The following is a 16004-nucleotide window of genomic DNA, read 5'->3' on the forward strand; positions in this document are numbered from 1 at the left end:
CAGTCTGCTATCCATAACATTGCAAAATGTGTTTTTAGATTTGTAGATAGTCTCTATAATATATACTTCATATATAGTATATGTTTGGAACTGGACTGAAAACATATCTTGATCCTTTGCAACGCACATAAAATGTATCAGATCTTTTTTTTTTCCCCCTCTGATCTCTCTTGAGATGTTTCAAGTCCACGTGTGTCAAGTTTAATTGATTGGAAATGATTTATGCCTATCGGGTCCCATGAGTAAAAATGAAGACATGAACTCCAAGAACCTCCCCTTACATTTCCAGGATACACAGTCAGGCATGAATCTGCAGGTTGTAAGTGACAAAAACAAAGATCCTGCATGAAATGAATAAAACAACAGTGTGGAAACCAAATAGGGAGCTTAATACTTAACCTACCCACTGCAGCAGTCCCCCAGGCAGATATTAGTTTGTATGTAAAACACAATAAAGAAGTATGCCCAAAGTTTAAGAGCTAACTTGTAAGCTCCTGTTGTATCTGTGCCCTCTTGGCCTTGAATCAAGTGGTTTTTCGGCGTAGACAAAGAAACTGTCAAGAGCTAAGGAAAAAGGATTTAAAAGAGAAGCTTATTCACAGATAAAAAAAGACTAAAAAGAGATTTTCGGGGCTGCTAAAGAGGCAAGAATAAGACTTCTCCTGGGTGCCCGGATTGAGCCATTGGAAGAGAAAGAGAGAGTCGGAAAGAGAAGGATTTGGGTCTCTGTCTAGAATACTAAGTATAAGGTAATAATACCTCCCTAAATGGCCGAGCCGGCACTAATCAGCACCGTAATCCAACTGGAGGGCAAAAGGCCATGTGTGACAATGACTGCAGGACCACTCACAATACACCAACACACACCAACACACACACACACACACACACACAAACTTTGCATGTGCATTCACGCTGACATCTGCGCGCACAAGGTACTAACATGCTGCCAGATTATCTACACCTGTCCTGGTGGCTTCAAACAATGACACGCACACGCACACACACAAAAAAAAACCTCACTCACCACCAGAGAGAGTGGAGAAGAGTGTAATTTGTGTGATTACTGAGTGGTGTCAAATCCTGATTTCCTGCCGTTGCCCCAACTGATTAAGAGAGTAGCCCTGACCTTTTGTTAGCCCGGAGAGGAGAGACTACTTTCAATTTGGTTGAAAACATTCCTCCCTGGACCAAAATAAAATCTTTTAAAAGAGGCTGCAAAACATAACCTTGTTCTTAGATTTACAGAGAGATGCTTTTTGAATGCTGTCAAGCGATTCCTCACCAATGGATGAACGGAATTGTAGCGACAAGGACATTCTTCTGTGTATACCCCGTGTGCAATCCACCTCCAAAACAGTGCTTTCTGTTTATTTTCGTCCTGTTTGCTCTATTTGCTTTCCACCGGGTCTTTTAGCTCATCTGGAGCCAAACAAAATGCTGGTGGGGGGGTGTCACAGACAAATTAAGTCATTACTGCTAATGCACTGCAGCGATATGGAGAAGATAGAAGCTGCACCGCAACGCAGGCTCCCCGCTCAATTTAGAGAAAAAGCCTCGAATTTTTAATGAGTAAAACAAATAACTCCCTGTACTGATGGCTTCTTTCTCTTATCTGCCGCCGAGCAGGAGGGCGGAAATGGGGAGAAACCCCACCATGGACGACATTACGCTTCTGCGGAGCTGGAGTAAATGAGACTTCTGCTGTGTGCAACTTGCTCATAAGGAGAGCAAAGAGGCCGTTGAACGGTTATTGTATCCTTTATACACATTTCTTTAGTCAAAGGTAACTAAATATGCCTACAGTCATCTCTAAGGAAAGGCCGATGTTAGAGGCGGGGATCGCAAACAAAGTCAATGGACGCAAAGAAGGCCCGACCAGACACTCAACAAACCCTCGCACACTGAAAATCGGCCAATTACTGGTTAGCTAACAGCTAATGTCTCGGCACGAGGTACTTAGGAAGGGATGTCAGGTGGACAAATTCGAAGGGAAAACAAGAGTGCAGAAAAAACACTGGTTGCCTGGCAACCTCACAGATTTTCATATCAGTTTCCCCCGTTTCCAGCCTTAGTGCTAAGCTACGCTAACAGACTGACGCTTCAAATGTACAGATGTGAGAGTGCTGTCAATCATCTCATCTAACTGTCAGCAAAAAGGCAGGAAAAAAAAAAAGGACATTTACCATTATGTTTGTTACTCCGTAAATGTATAAGGGCAATTTAAAGTGTTTAGTTCATTACAACACCTTTCTTGCAAATCACTGTGGAATGTATTCCAAGTCTGGGGACGGAAAAATATTAACTATTTTCAATATAATGCTGACCAATACATTATTCCACCCATAACTATGGCCTAGAAACTGACCATTATTTGAATCAACAACTCCGTTTCATTTTTATTACTAAAAATGAGCCCTTTGAGCTGACAATTCAAAAGTTGTATCCCAGTAATGTTGTTTTGGCCTGTGGAGCGTTACTGCTTTTTTTTATTTTTTACATAAACGAATGTGCCGCTCTGCTGTTGTGAAATCACCATTCCTTGAAAAGACTTCCCGTTAAATCCCTGTGAATCCCATCATGCGGCTATAAAAGCGAACGGTCTCAGACACAATAATTCAACACTGCAGCACTCTGTCATGTCTTCACTCCGGATTACTGGGTCTCCAGTTATACAACTAGCAGAGACTACATTGATCGCCTCATGGGGAGACAGAAAATATAAAAACGTCTTTAGTGCTACAATACGGCAACAAGACAAGCAAGGAACAATGGTAATTCTTTGAATTGTTTACATTTTTTAACAAAAACCAAGCAAAATCTACTTAAAGTTTGAGCTCCAGTGTTCAGAGAGAGAGATAGAGGGCAAAAGATCGAGATGGAGAGGGATGGAGGAATGAGAAACCGAGGGGGAGATGAAGACACCAATTCAGAGACAGAGATAGAAGCTATTACTGTTTTTTTAATACTCTTTCCTCTGTATGTCTTCCTTTCACAGTGCTGTGGTGCTTTGCTATGAGATGGCAATTGCTGCAGTGATTGTCCTCCATAGGAGAGCAGAAAAATCCAATTTCATCGATATACAAGGCGAAAAGAGAGATAGAAAAAATCTGGAAGAAAAAATCCTTTCTGTATATAAAAAAAAAAAAAAAAAAAATTGAGGCATGGAGGAAAGAAAAAAAAAAGGAAAAAAAATCATCTAAGAAAGACAGAGATATAGAGAGACAGATGTGGCCAGGAGGGAGGGCTGGAAAAAGACACGCTTGACAAAAAAAGAAGAAAAAAAACATGGGCAAGTTGATTGTTAAATATGAGATTGTTTTACAGCAGGGCAGGTATTGAGTGAAAATGTAATAAATATATAGATATTGTTTTCAGGGGCTATTTGGTAGCTGTGGCCCCAATGAGCGGCAGCAGCAGAGGCAGCAGGCTGAGCTGGTGATGGCCTGTCACTGGAAGCCCCTCTGATGAATGGCTATGTTGGATTGGAACAGACGTGTAATATATATCAGACTTATATTCTCTCTCTCTCTCTCTCTTATGGTGCCTCTTTGTGCTGGTGTGCGGGATGCTGGGGGAATCCTGAGGTAAACGGAGGGAGGGTGAAGAACGCCATGTGAGATAATATTAGGCTAGAGGTGCACTCCAAGTGAAATCTCTGGAGCCTTGTTCACTTGAAACTGGTCAACAACGTCGTGATTTATTTCATGGCCACATATTTTTCCTTATATTCCTTAAAGTTAAGCGAGTTTAATAGTTTATTTTATGCATGTTCAAAAGTTTATTTTCACAGGCCATTACTCATGAATATTTAAATCAGCTATGATGTGGTGATGAGGGGAAAATGCCCATGACAATTTAAATTTAAAGTCGTGTCTTTTAATGTCTCTTTTGCGCTCTATATTATATATAACAGTCTACAATCCAAAGATATAACAATAATATTGATTTAAACTGAAAATAAAAGACACAAATTTGGACCCATGATTGGGGGACTAAGGTTTGCTTCTTCGTGACATTCTATACATTTGACCCGGTTGGCTTTGGTTTCAGGTTGTAATTATGCGAGCGGACAATAGCACTACACTGACGTCCTGTCGACGTCACTAACGTGAGCTGCGTCTTTCTATACTTGCAGTTGATTGGTTTGCAGAGGGGCTGTCCTGTTCTCACGTATCCTCTCTGTCATCTTATCAGGAAATACTTTTAGAGTGTCTTCTTAAAATTGTCAGATCAAAAGTCAATTAAACGTTCCCTCTCCTCTCTCCATTTGTTACCGAAGCGAATTTTGTTTCATTATGTCTGAAAGTCCAAAATGTTCTCACATTAGAAATTAATTTTAAAAAATGGTTGAATTCACCCTTTGCTAAACAACTTAGGGCTGCTAATGTAGGATTGGACAGTGGCCTCTCTAGGGAGGGGCTTAGCGAAGGGTCAATTTAATCCGGACCGAGATAACCTCTTTTTTCTTCTACTTTCATACACACTTGTCCTTATTTGTATCTTCCCTGTAAATTAGCTCTCTCTCTACTGTCTAATACAGAATGTATGGAGCTCATTCATCTGAAGTGGACGCCATTAACCAAGCGAGCATTTCAGTGAGTACACAGGAACAGAACATGCCACTCATGACGTTGTTTTGGTATTCTGCTGGACTCGCGTTGAAGAGAACATGGAGTGAGTCGGGGCTCAGAGTGCCAAATGGGGCCAGAACATGAAAAAGGAGCGTTATTAACACGGTCCAAACTAACTGCACCCCCTGTGGAGTCCAAGCCCCTTGCTTAACAGTTAGAGAAATTGCAGTATGCCCACCATTGATCCTCAGTTACACAAAGGATCACACACCATCAAACAAAACACACACACACACACACACACACACACACACACACACACACACACACACACACACACACACACACACACACACACACACACACACACACACACACACACACACACACACACACACACACACACACGGTGGCCACTTCTGTCGTGTTTCTCCTCAGCAAAGAATCCCAACAAAAACTTTAAATTAAAAGAAAAAGTTAGTAGGAAGCATTGAGGACTAAGTGCTTTGGAAAAATGTATTATTTTAAATGTTATTCCTGTGCATGAATTAACAAATGTTCATCTCACATTCCCTGTTGCTCACCTTCATCTGTTCTTTTTTTCTTGTACGATTCAGCGTCGGGTTGTAGTGCTCTTTTAACCTTTTCTTTAACACCCAACATTCGGTGACATTTTATTGTCTTTTTTCTTGTTCTTATCCTCACTCACTCACAAATGTCACATCATCATAATAGCTGTGATACCTTCGCAGGTAGAATCTATTTAATTCTAGTTTGTCTCCAGCTGTCTCTTTTTTTCCTATCCTGTCTTTTATTGTCTTGAAACTAGTTTGTTTTTCCCCTTTGGCTTATGTCTTCAGTGCAGTATCTCTTTATTTTCCTCTCACTCTCTCTATGTCTCTCTCAATCTACTGGCTCTCTCTGAGGTGTGAAGGTGATTTGTTGACACTTTGATCTAAGGAATATTGACCAGTGGCCAACATAACTGATGGACGGTCGGTGTCTGAAGTCGATAATGCCTGTGTTAGTTGGGGCTCATCCCTTCTAGCATCAGCACTCACATTTTCTCCCATACGAGGCGATGCAGTCGGGCTACACTGTCCAAAGATGTAATAATGCAACAAGAGCTGAGGAATTGAAAGAGAGAAGCTCAGCTGTACGCCTGGATCTGCGAGGTTCAAGTGCAACAAGAGAGCTTGCCAACGTCTGATAATATTTCAACATCTTTAGGTCTTGAAAGTTGGTTCAAAAGGTGAAGTTGTTTTCTTTGCAGATGATCCATCACTAAACTCAAACCTTCCCTTGACGTCAGCTAACGGCGTCCTCTGCTCTCCGCTACCCAACCGGAGTCGTACAGGCCAATGCACATCCTATTGAAGCCCACTACCACTCAATACCCACTGGCTTAAGAATTCATCCATAATTCATCCTCAGTGAAGGAGGGAAGATTTGCTTTATTGACCCAACAGGATAACTGTCCACTAATGGGAACTAACAAATTCACACTAAAACTTTAAACAAGCGTAATTACCGCAACAGTGAATTATTGTTATTATTGTCCTGCTTTTTAATCAGCTAAGAAAAAAACATGGCTAAAAAGATAATCATATTCAAAGCAATGTTGTAATAATGGTGTTTTGCATATTCTTTCATCATGAAATCACATTTGAACGCCTTGAATGAAGACAAAATCATTTGACATTGAGGTCCTTTTGAGGATCCCCTAAATATGTGATATTGATGCCATGCTCGTATTCATGTGAACTTCTACAAACAAGAATATGTGAGTGCCTTCCTCTTTTTCATTGTATATCCGGCTTCACAACTGTGTGAAATTTCCTTTTTGTTTCCACCATGGAGAGCGTTTGACTTTTTGCACCATCCAAAGGGGAGAAAACTCCTTCCCAGCATGAGGGCGTCATTTTAAGCACATTAAATTTGGCCTTGTATCCTTCGCAAGATACACTTATGATTTGAGAGCAGCATGAGGGCTTCTTCTTTTAAACACACTTTAACGGGGCATTTGACCCTGGTTGCCAGCCTTGCAGGCGTCTCTCTCTGGGACCAGCATGGAGCTGCCCTTTGAAGTCGGCTAAGCACGGCAGCTGACCCTTGTCCCACTCCATAGGACACTAGTTTGACAAGGATCATCGATGTAGCGTCATTTTCAGGGGCAGGAGGACACACACAGGGATGAATGAGATGTAACCTTTTATCCTTCAGGTGGACGTAAGGAGGGTTGAAATTAAAAGGGGGGAAAAAAAGAGCAAAAGAGCCGCAGAGAGACTTTTAGAAGAGAGACGGAGAACAAGAAAGACAGAGAGCAATGTGTATCACACTGGGGAAAGCATGCAGAGTTTAAGTTGGAGGATGATAACAAAAACAGTGGGACAGAGGGATAAAGAAAATGAATAAATGTGACTGTCCTTCAGCTGAGTCCATGGTGACCAAGCCCGCTGTGTACTCTGGCTGAATTGTGTGCATTAATCTGTGTGGGCTTGTTTCTGTGAACACTGTGGTGTGTTTCCGTGTGCACTGCTGTGTGTGTCGATGAGTGCATTATACACTAATAGAGGTACGCTATGAAATGTTTCCCCAGGCAACAACTATCTGCAGTGCGAGACGCATGTTCTTGAAAATAGCAATGATGTCATCTTGCGTTGTGAAGGAGCATTTAGTTTTTACTTTGTCTTCCGTTGAGAAATGGAAAGTTATCTTTTGCTTCTCCTTTGGAAACTATCCTCCACCTTGGGATTTTCTCATTAGTTGTGCTTTGCTTTGGTTTTTATTATTATTAAAAAAAAAAATGTATCACTCTTTAAGTTATGTTTTGAGCAGAACTCAGCAATGACCCAATTTATAAAAAAAATGTAAAGCTTTTTACTCACTCATTTAGACGCTTTTATCCAAAGTTATCAGTTTATTACATATCATTCACCCATTCACACACTGATGACAGGCTACTGCAAGGTGCCACCATCAGACTCTAACTAACATTTCATCCAGTCCACACCGATAAGCCTTCAGGAGCAACTTGGGGTTACTTGCAAGGACACATCGTATGTAAACCACCGCCCTCTACATACATTTTGTACAGTAGACTTGCCAAACCCTGTTTATGGTATAAGTATGTTTCTGCCTCTCTAAAATGAGGTAGTTTCTGCATTGCAGATGTTAAGATCACCACCCTGTAATGGGGGACACATTTTGGATTACCTACTTGAGAATTTGACGAAAAAATTTGGCTGAGAATCAAACTCAGTGAACGGTTATAAAAGCAATAGTGAATTATAGTGACATTTTTAAACTAAAACATCCGATTGAGAAAGATGATTGAGATCATTGCTGTGTTTCTGTAGTAACTGGTAGAGCCAATAGAGCTCATATAACTTAGGTCCGTTTACAGGAAGTTTTCAGGTTGGCTTATGGTGAAAAAAAACGGTTCCTTACCCTCTCCTCCAGCCGAGCCACCTGCTCTCTGTAGAAAGCATCCTGTTTGTTTAGGTCTGCTTCTCTGGCCCCCAGCTGCTTGGCCTAACACACACACACACACACACACACACAACACACACACACACACACACACACACACACACACACAGAGGAGGAAAAAAAAACCATCACTTGTGTGCTCAGTGGAGCAGTGCCAACTTTATGAGACCGATCACAAAATGAGCATCAGAGAAGTAAAGAAGAGACACATGTGATGACACAACACAGACACTGACCTTCTGTTTATACGCATGTATAGACCAGACTGTGAAACTTGTGAGTGATTGTTTTAATTTAATGTTGGACGATGTGAGCACTTTGCCTGCAGGCTAGTTTTGCATGTATGGAAATATGTGCACATATAGCCTAACGTCTAGGAAAATGTGTCCACGTGTGAGAGACAGATGATGCCTTGGCGTGCACTGTACGTGCTTCTTTGTCCTCTTGTGTTCAATCTTCAGCCAGACCACTATCGGGTCAAGAGGATAACATCCGTTCTCTGTGTGAAGGAGCACCATGGTCTGGCGTATTTATATATATATCTACCCAGCACTACCAATCTCCACTGTCCTTCCCTCGTCTGTGACCTTCACTAAACGTACGGCTGACTCTCTGGGTGATATACAGGACTGATAAGACCTGGACGTATCAGCTTCCAGAGAGGAAGAAGCAGTCCTTCACACCGGGAGAGAGGGCCAGTGACTCAGATCTGAGTACAATTTTACTAATCATGATGAAGGTTTAACTTTCTTTACAGACACATCTTTCTGTGGAATATCCAGTGATTATTTACTTGTCAAAGCAAACGGCTATATTAATAACTGTTGACGATAATTATAATACACTGGTGATTTGGAACCTTTAAACAAGACATATAGCTCTGTTATTCAAAGCCGAAAGCAAAACCTTTGGCCCCAACCACATTTGTATTTTTATTACCGCTCCATTCTCTGATTAGAAGGTTAGAAAATAAGATGAAATGTTCTTCACGTCTATAATTCTACAAGACATTTGGAGGAGGAAAGCTGTAGAAGGGGTTAATGAAAATATGGAGCAGCTGAAATATCTGGTTGAAAAAGAAAAATGTCACATGTCAAAGAAGCGAAAAGGAAAACCTTGACTCTATGATGCAGAGACAGTGAAAGAGAACGGTAGAGTCGAGCGTCTTACCTTCCGTCCAATCTCCTGAATGAGGAAAGCGTGTGAAAAAAACAAAACAAGGGAGAAGAGAAAGAGTGTAAAAGAGGCACTGATTCATCCATGAACTTCTTCAAAGTGACATTTGGAAAGGTTTTGGTATTCAGAGGCTCGGGGTGACTGGCTGCCATACTGTTCTGCTTGAATACTCACTTCAGCCTCTCTATCTCCTCTTGCACTGGCATATACACACACCAGTGCATACACACACACACACACACACACACACACACACACACACACACACACACACACACACACACACACACACACACACACACACACACACACACACACACACACACGTATGGTATATGAACATAAGCTACGTTTGTGTGCACTAATGAAGAGTTAGAAACATTCAAACTCAAAGACACGCCACCATATTGCAGAGGACTTTCCTAGGTAACGCATCCGAGCAGAGAAACTTTGAAGGCTTTGCTTTAAGCACTGTGAGAGTTGAAGGAGACGGCGCATATGAAGAAAACGCATGGCATGGTGAGAGAAAAATTGCATTACCCCGTCCAATCTCTACTACTCTGATAACCATCCGTGTTTGGCGACTCAGTGCACTGCAGGCGGAGCTGCGTGCTCTATGCATTGTGATGAGGAGTGTCACCGAAGGGCTGTGCTCGCATGAGATGAGTGTAGGGGAGGTAGTGGGGGGGGTTCAAAGTCAAGGGGATGCTCCAAGCTTACGCACTACACTCAATACAGAAACACAGGCAAACACCTGCACGCGCACACTGTGACATTATGTCGTTCAAAGGTCCCGATATAGAGGAAAGAAACACTCCACAGCACCACTTTTACCCTCAGTAAAGCGACACCATGGACAAGTTGCTGCCGTCCTCAGCACAACCTAATATTAACCAGCCTTGGTGTTTGGGGCCAGATGATTGTCTCCATTGTGTGTCGTCGTCGTCCCCCCTTGCATGTCTGAAATGCTTCCGATGCAAAAGCTCAAGCTGGATGCACTCCATGGAATCAAGTTGGAAAGTTAAACCTGAGTGATGGTGTTGGGTGAATGCACCCTGAAGTGCACCCTTTTAAAAGTCTGCGGCAAAGTGCACTGGAAGTAGCACTGTCATGACCTTAAAATGTGTTATCGATTCCAAGCATGCAATCAGGGCTTCCTCGGATAGATTGGCAAAGTTTTTTTTTCCGACAGGCTGGGTTAGGTTGGACGAGGTGACAAAAAAAAAGCTGTCTCCCACCAACAGCTCAATTTAAGAGGAAGAGGAGAGAGAGAGGGATGATGGGATGGAGGGAAACACACGGAGGAGAGGGTTGTTTATGTACTGTCACAAATGTGTCACAACGGGACGATACGCTGGTAGGTGGAGACTAAAGACTTTAGCTTTGCAGATTGACAAGACAAAAGACGGCAGGCAGACGGCCGGGACACAAACAACGGCTCAGACACTGATCTGAAACGCACACATCAGCACATACAAACACACACACACACACACACACACACACACACAGCCGGAGCAGCTGTACCCACAGAGCGCGGGTGGAGAGATAAATGTGTGCTGAAGGCGAGACTAAAGGGGTCATTAAAAGAGGAGAGGTTGTGACAGAAATGTGTGCCTAGGGATTTTTTTTTGTTGCTCACTTTTGTGTGCTTCTATGCGTTATTCTTTGCATACAAGCAGTCGTGCATGTGTTCAATTTCCATACGAGCAGGTCGGCCTTCCTCTTTGACGACACACAGAGGCCCAGACACACACACACACACACACACACACACACACACACACACACACACACACACACACACACACACACACACACACACACACACACACACACACACACACACACACACACACACACACTATGTCAGGATTACTTCCGACTGATTAACCCCATTCAGCGGACTTTAAAGATCTAATCATACTAAAGGCCAAACAATGGGACAGACTTCAACACTGCCCATGCACCCTTTGTTCACCTAATGAAGAGGCGGTCGCGGGTGGAGGAGGAGCGCTGGGGTAAGTGTGGGGGGTGGTGGAGGAAGAGAAGGGCAGGACTTGACATAAAATGAAGATAAAAAAAAAGAAATAAACTGGAGAGAGGAAAGAACAGAGAGATAAGAGACAAAGAGAGGAAGAGGACAATAAAAGGTGATTTATCATTGGAAGTGTCAAGAATGGAGATCCGGCTGTTAGACGGGGACGTGGAGCGGAGCCAAGTGCATCTCCTTAACTTCAGAAAGAAGTTAAAGGGAGAAAATGATCACAAAGTACAGAAAGAAAGATAAAAGTGGAAGTAAGAGGGGGGGGGGGACCTGAAGCTCTTGCAACTTTTCAGCTTTGAAATCCAGACTTGGCCAGAACTTACTTACTTTTATAAGCACTTTCAAAACTTTGCAAGTCCAGAAGGCGATGTAATTCATTTTTTAGCTAATTTACTTATTCTCATTCAACCCTTTCTCTGTCTAATTTTCTTGTGCAGCAACCCGTGACATATGGAATAAAAAGTAGCCCAGTGAAAATACACAAACACTCAAAAACTATACCCCGACAGCATACCAGTCCATAGACTGGGCTGTTTGGAGCCCAGAAAACTACGTCAACACCACCGGCAAAACTTCTGCATTCCCCCTCCCCTTTATCCAACGCCCTCTGGTCTCTTATTAAGTACAGTAGCACAATGGCTGAGGGTGACAGGCAGCTGAGAGTGAGAGCGTGGTGGTCAGATTAAACGGATCGTTTAGGCGGGGTGAACGCCTCTGTGAATATCAATTAGCAAGCCGCTGAATAATTAAGGACAGCCATGTTTTTTAATTAGCCGACTGCCGCAGTTTGAGGTGGGAACGAGGGCGCAGGAGGAGGAGGAGGAGGAGGAGGAGGAGGAGGAGGAGGAGGAGGAGGAGGAGAAGGAGGCCAGGAGAGGAGGATGGCAGGAAGGATGAAACCAGGAGGATTTTTGCTGCGTCAGGGCCCCCACCCACCCGCCTCCTGTTCTCTCACTGATTTGCTCGCATACACTCCATTTTCTTTTCACACCAGCTTTTTTTCGTTTCAAGTGTTCTCTCTGTCTCGCTCTTTTTCTTTTAAAGCATTCCAAAAGGCACTGAAATAAAAATAACTCCCGCCTGAAGCGTTCACCAGGCTTAGGGCAACACTGCATGTGTCAGTGTGTGCTTATACTGTGTGTGGCTCCATAGGGGACCCTGTTAGAAAAGACATTATAGGGAAAAATACAATTATGTCATATTTGCATGCTTTTCTTCTCCCCTTTTTGAGGAGACAGTGTATACTTTCTAGGTACAAAGGAGAAACAAAACACAACGGAATAAAGACTACAGCACATTAAAGGAGAATGTACTCCCAAGTAAACAACTGCATCAGTCATTTCAGCAAGTGAGCAACAAAATGCTTATTTTAACCCAAACAATGATCTTTTCTTTACGCTAACAAAGTCGTTTTTGTTCCTGAACCTAACCAAACCATCACTGTAAGATTTTCAGTTCATAAAACAGAAGGAACACAAATTACATTGTCCTTCCGACAGGGCCGTCATATCAGAAAACATTTATTTTTTCCATTCTCTAGGGCAGGCATTTTTGTTATTTAATGCGGAGGCCACGCTTAAATTGTTTGAATAACCATAGATGCTCGAAAGGGTAGCCCTATCCAGTCTTTTATAAGAAAAAGTAGATGTATTTGAGAGAAGTCTGAAAAAATGGGCATAATATTGTGTAGCAGAGATGAGATTTTGATTATCTCCTGTCCCATCCATCATCTTGTTTCAACACATACATTACAACCCCTTTGGAGAGTCCCGGCCCCCAGGTTGAGAACCATCGACTTAAGATAAAATCCAATTTATGACAAGTTCACAATACTAATTGCCAACAGCATACATTCAGGCTATGAAAAAAAAAAAAGGCAATTTTGTCTCACAAGAAAAAAAAAAAAAAAAAAAAAATCTGATTATGGCTATTAGCGATTCCATACATATTACATTTTTCATTTCACACCTCAATGACGGAGATCTTTGCATTGTAACAATGACACGATTCACTGTTACAATGTAAGTCGACTACATGCTTATTAATCATGCGAGATGAAAATCATCTTGCGAGATGCCACGATCGATAGAGCACAAATCAGATATCATCACATTAACCAACGGCACCTCACCCATAACCTCGGCCTCTTTCGTCTTCCCCCCTGCCACCATCGGCTCAGCCCTGATTCACCCCCCCCTGTCACGAGTAGCCTCATAATCAATGCTCCCCTCACACCATCCAAGCGAATGATGCGGCGTGGTGGGTCAGAGCCGCTCACCGGGGCCCATCTATCACAGACCCTGCGCGACAGGGCCCTGTGACAAACTAAAACTGAGGCAGCGGGCCTCGGGGTCATGTGTGCACCGAGGGGTCAAAGGGCAGCACGATGTGACCACGCTAGGGTGTTAATTGGTACGGCGGAGGTGTAGGTGGCGTGTGGGAGGTTAGAGATGGGTGGAGGGAAGGCAGGGGAAGTTCATGGAGTGGAGAAGATGAAAGGGAGGGAAGAGAGATGAGTCAATGTGTGGATGGAATATAAGATAGTTGGAAGGAGAATTGGGTTTTTTTTGACAGTTGCTAAGAGAACTGTCACATCGAGGAGTGGGAGAATATTTTCATAAGATTGGTTTGTGGAAAAACTGTTTCTATATTTTTACAGCCAGAAAAACTGAATTCTTGCAAAGCTCACGCACACTCGAAACTCTTCCAGACACACATCCCCTTCACAAATCTTGGCACATCCTGTAACTGCCTCTAAAACCATTGCAGCTCTTAAGCTATCTTTAAAAGCTATCACTGGCACATCAAATCTACGTGATGGAGTGTAAAATGATATCACCTAACACAAACCTTACTGGCAGTGCTACATATTACCCTTAGAGTCACTAATAAAACACAATTCATGGTAGCAGTAGCAGTAAAAACTTCATTGGAAACCATTCACTTTGGCTGGTTAATTAGCATCATAGGGTTTTACTGAGCTGCAATAACACTTCGGTTCAAGGCTAGCGATTAGTCTCCACAGGAGGTTGTAGGGTTATGGACGTAATTCTGCCAGAGATAGTGTGGTCAGTTAATGGGCTTAACCTTGACTGATAGGAAGGACAAAAACACTGCCAAATATTTATTCACACGCATAGAGATGGCTAAAACCAATGTAACTTTTTTTGATAAAAGGTTTTCTCAGTTGAGTTTAGTTACTAATATCTAGTCAATCTAATCAAAAGTGCTGTATTTGAAATATATATAAATTATTATAGATTTTGCACATTTATCAAGGTCATACTCGATTCTATATACTGTATATGCAAACGACATGCCATCATATATTTAAAAGTTGGCCATCTCTTACAAATGATCCTTTACTCAAACATCTACCTACAATGCCCATATCTTTCTTTATTGGGTCATAGCTATTCTCACTTGGCCCTTTGAGAGCTTTCTACAAGTTTAACACCAGATAAGTTGAGACTGCATGAAGACATTAGCTTCTGAAGGAGTAGAAAGTGCTTGAGACAAACTCGCTCAAGTACAACTTGTCTGGAGGCAAAATAGTTTTTAGGTCTGCAGCGCAAACAGCCTACCATCAAAGAGAGTGGAAATGGTAAAGTAAAGGAAACTGCGTATTCATGGTGTTTGTTTACGCAAAAACGGAAAGAAGTAGGCGGCATGCTTTTCAGATTGTTTGTTTTGTAAAGTTAGAAAAACTGTTGGAAAGTTCTCAAGTCGGAAAGCTGTGTACGGCAGGTTCAGACTTTGCTCCAACATGTATTTTGTTTGAGGTATTCCGACCCCTTACAGTGAGGTTATCTTGTCGTAAGAAAGCAATGCAGACAAACAACAAGACACTGCAGAGAGTAATAGGAAACATGGGGAGAAAGCACAGGAGTTTCACTAGCAACAAAGTGTGCTGACTGAGTTTAAATCAGTTACCGGCGTCTTACACCGCTGGGCCACAAGGACGCCCCGAAATAAACTCGACAGCATGGCCGCCCTGTCACGACATAATAATGCAGCATCCTGGGCACCTCTTCACGGGGATTGATGTCAGTGGAGCTGGGAATTGTCACAATAAAGTCAGAAGGAGCAGTGGTATCATTAATCATTGAGAACAAGCTGGCTGTGGCTAAGAAGCTCCGACTGAAGCAATTACCTTCTGACCACTTCGCTGTAAGAATTAGTCTATTTTTTTTTTGTATACACGGTTTTGTCCTTTTTCCCTACTGGGGATGTGGCGTGACCAGTGACACTTGCTTATTCTGTGGAAATACTGAAAGGTATCCAGTGTATATATGCCAGCAACGACATCAAGGTGCAGATGCTGCTTACCAGGTGTCTGTTGGCAGACGATATGACGCTGTAGTAATGTGGCAGATCATCAAAACGATGAATTAGTTACCTGCCAGTCCGTGTTATTCATGTTTATGAGTTTTCATCTGTTTGCATCGGATTCCAGCATGAATAAAACATAGAAAATCACTCAAAAGGGATATTTTAGCCATGTCGCACAAACGCCCTGGTATTTTCTTATTTCACATGTTCTGCAACGTGACTTGATCTTTCACTAACAGATGACTGAAGCATGGCGCATCCCTGCAGAAAAAGACATCGTAGCCACAGGCTGCAGACAGAATTACTCCCCCGGGAGAGGATCTCTTAGCACAGTGAGTAATGACGCAACGACCTGGTGGGTCAAAAGGGCTGACCGGACCAGG

The 16004-nt window shown here is 42.6% G+C and overlaps 1 protein-coding gene across 2 annotated transcripts in view; it reads right to left on the bottom strand.

The window, feature by feature from the left end:
* The window catches only part of chchd3a (coiled-coil-helix-coiled-coil-helix domain containing 3a), a 67749-nt gene that overhangs the window by 18925 nt on the left and 32820 nt on the right, over positions 1–16004 (bottom strand). For both annotated transcript variants that reach the window (XM_054624617.1, XM_054624616.1), the window contains one exon: positions 8025–8108. In XM_054624617.1, coding sequence (XP_054480592.1) covers positions 8025–8108 — 84 coding nt within the window. The remainder of the gene's footprint in view (positions 1–8024; positions 8109–16004) is intronic.

The sequence above is a fragment of the Anoplopoma fimbria genome, chromosome 23 (assembly GCF_027596085.1).
Source record: "Anoplopoma fimbria isolate UVic2021 breed Golden Eagle Sablefish chromosome 23, Afim_UVic_2022, whole genome shotgun sequence".
In the NCBI taxonomy this organism is placed as follows: Eukaryota; Metazoa; Chordata; class Actinopteri; order Perciformes; family Anoplopomatidae; genus Anoplopoma; species Anoplopoma fimbria.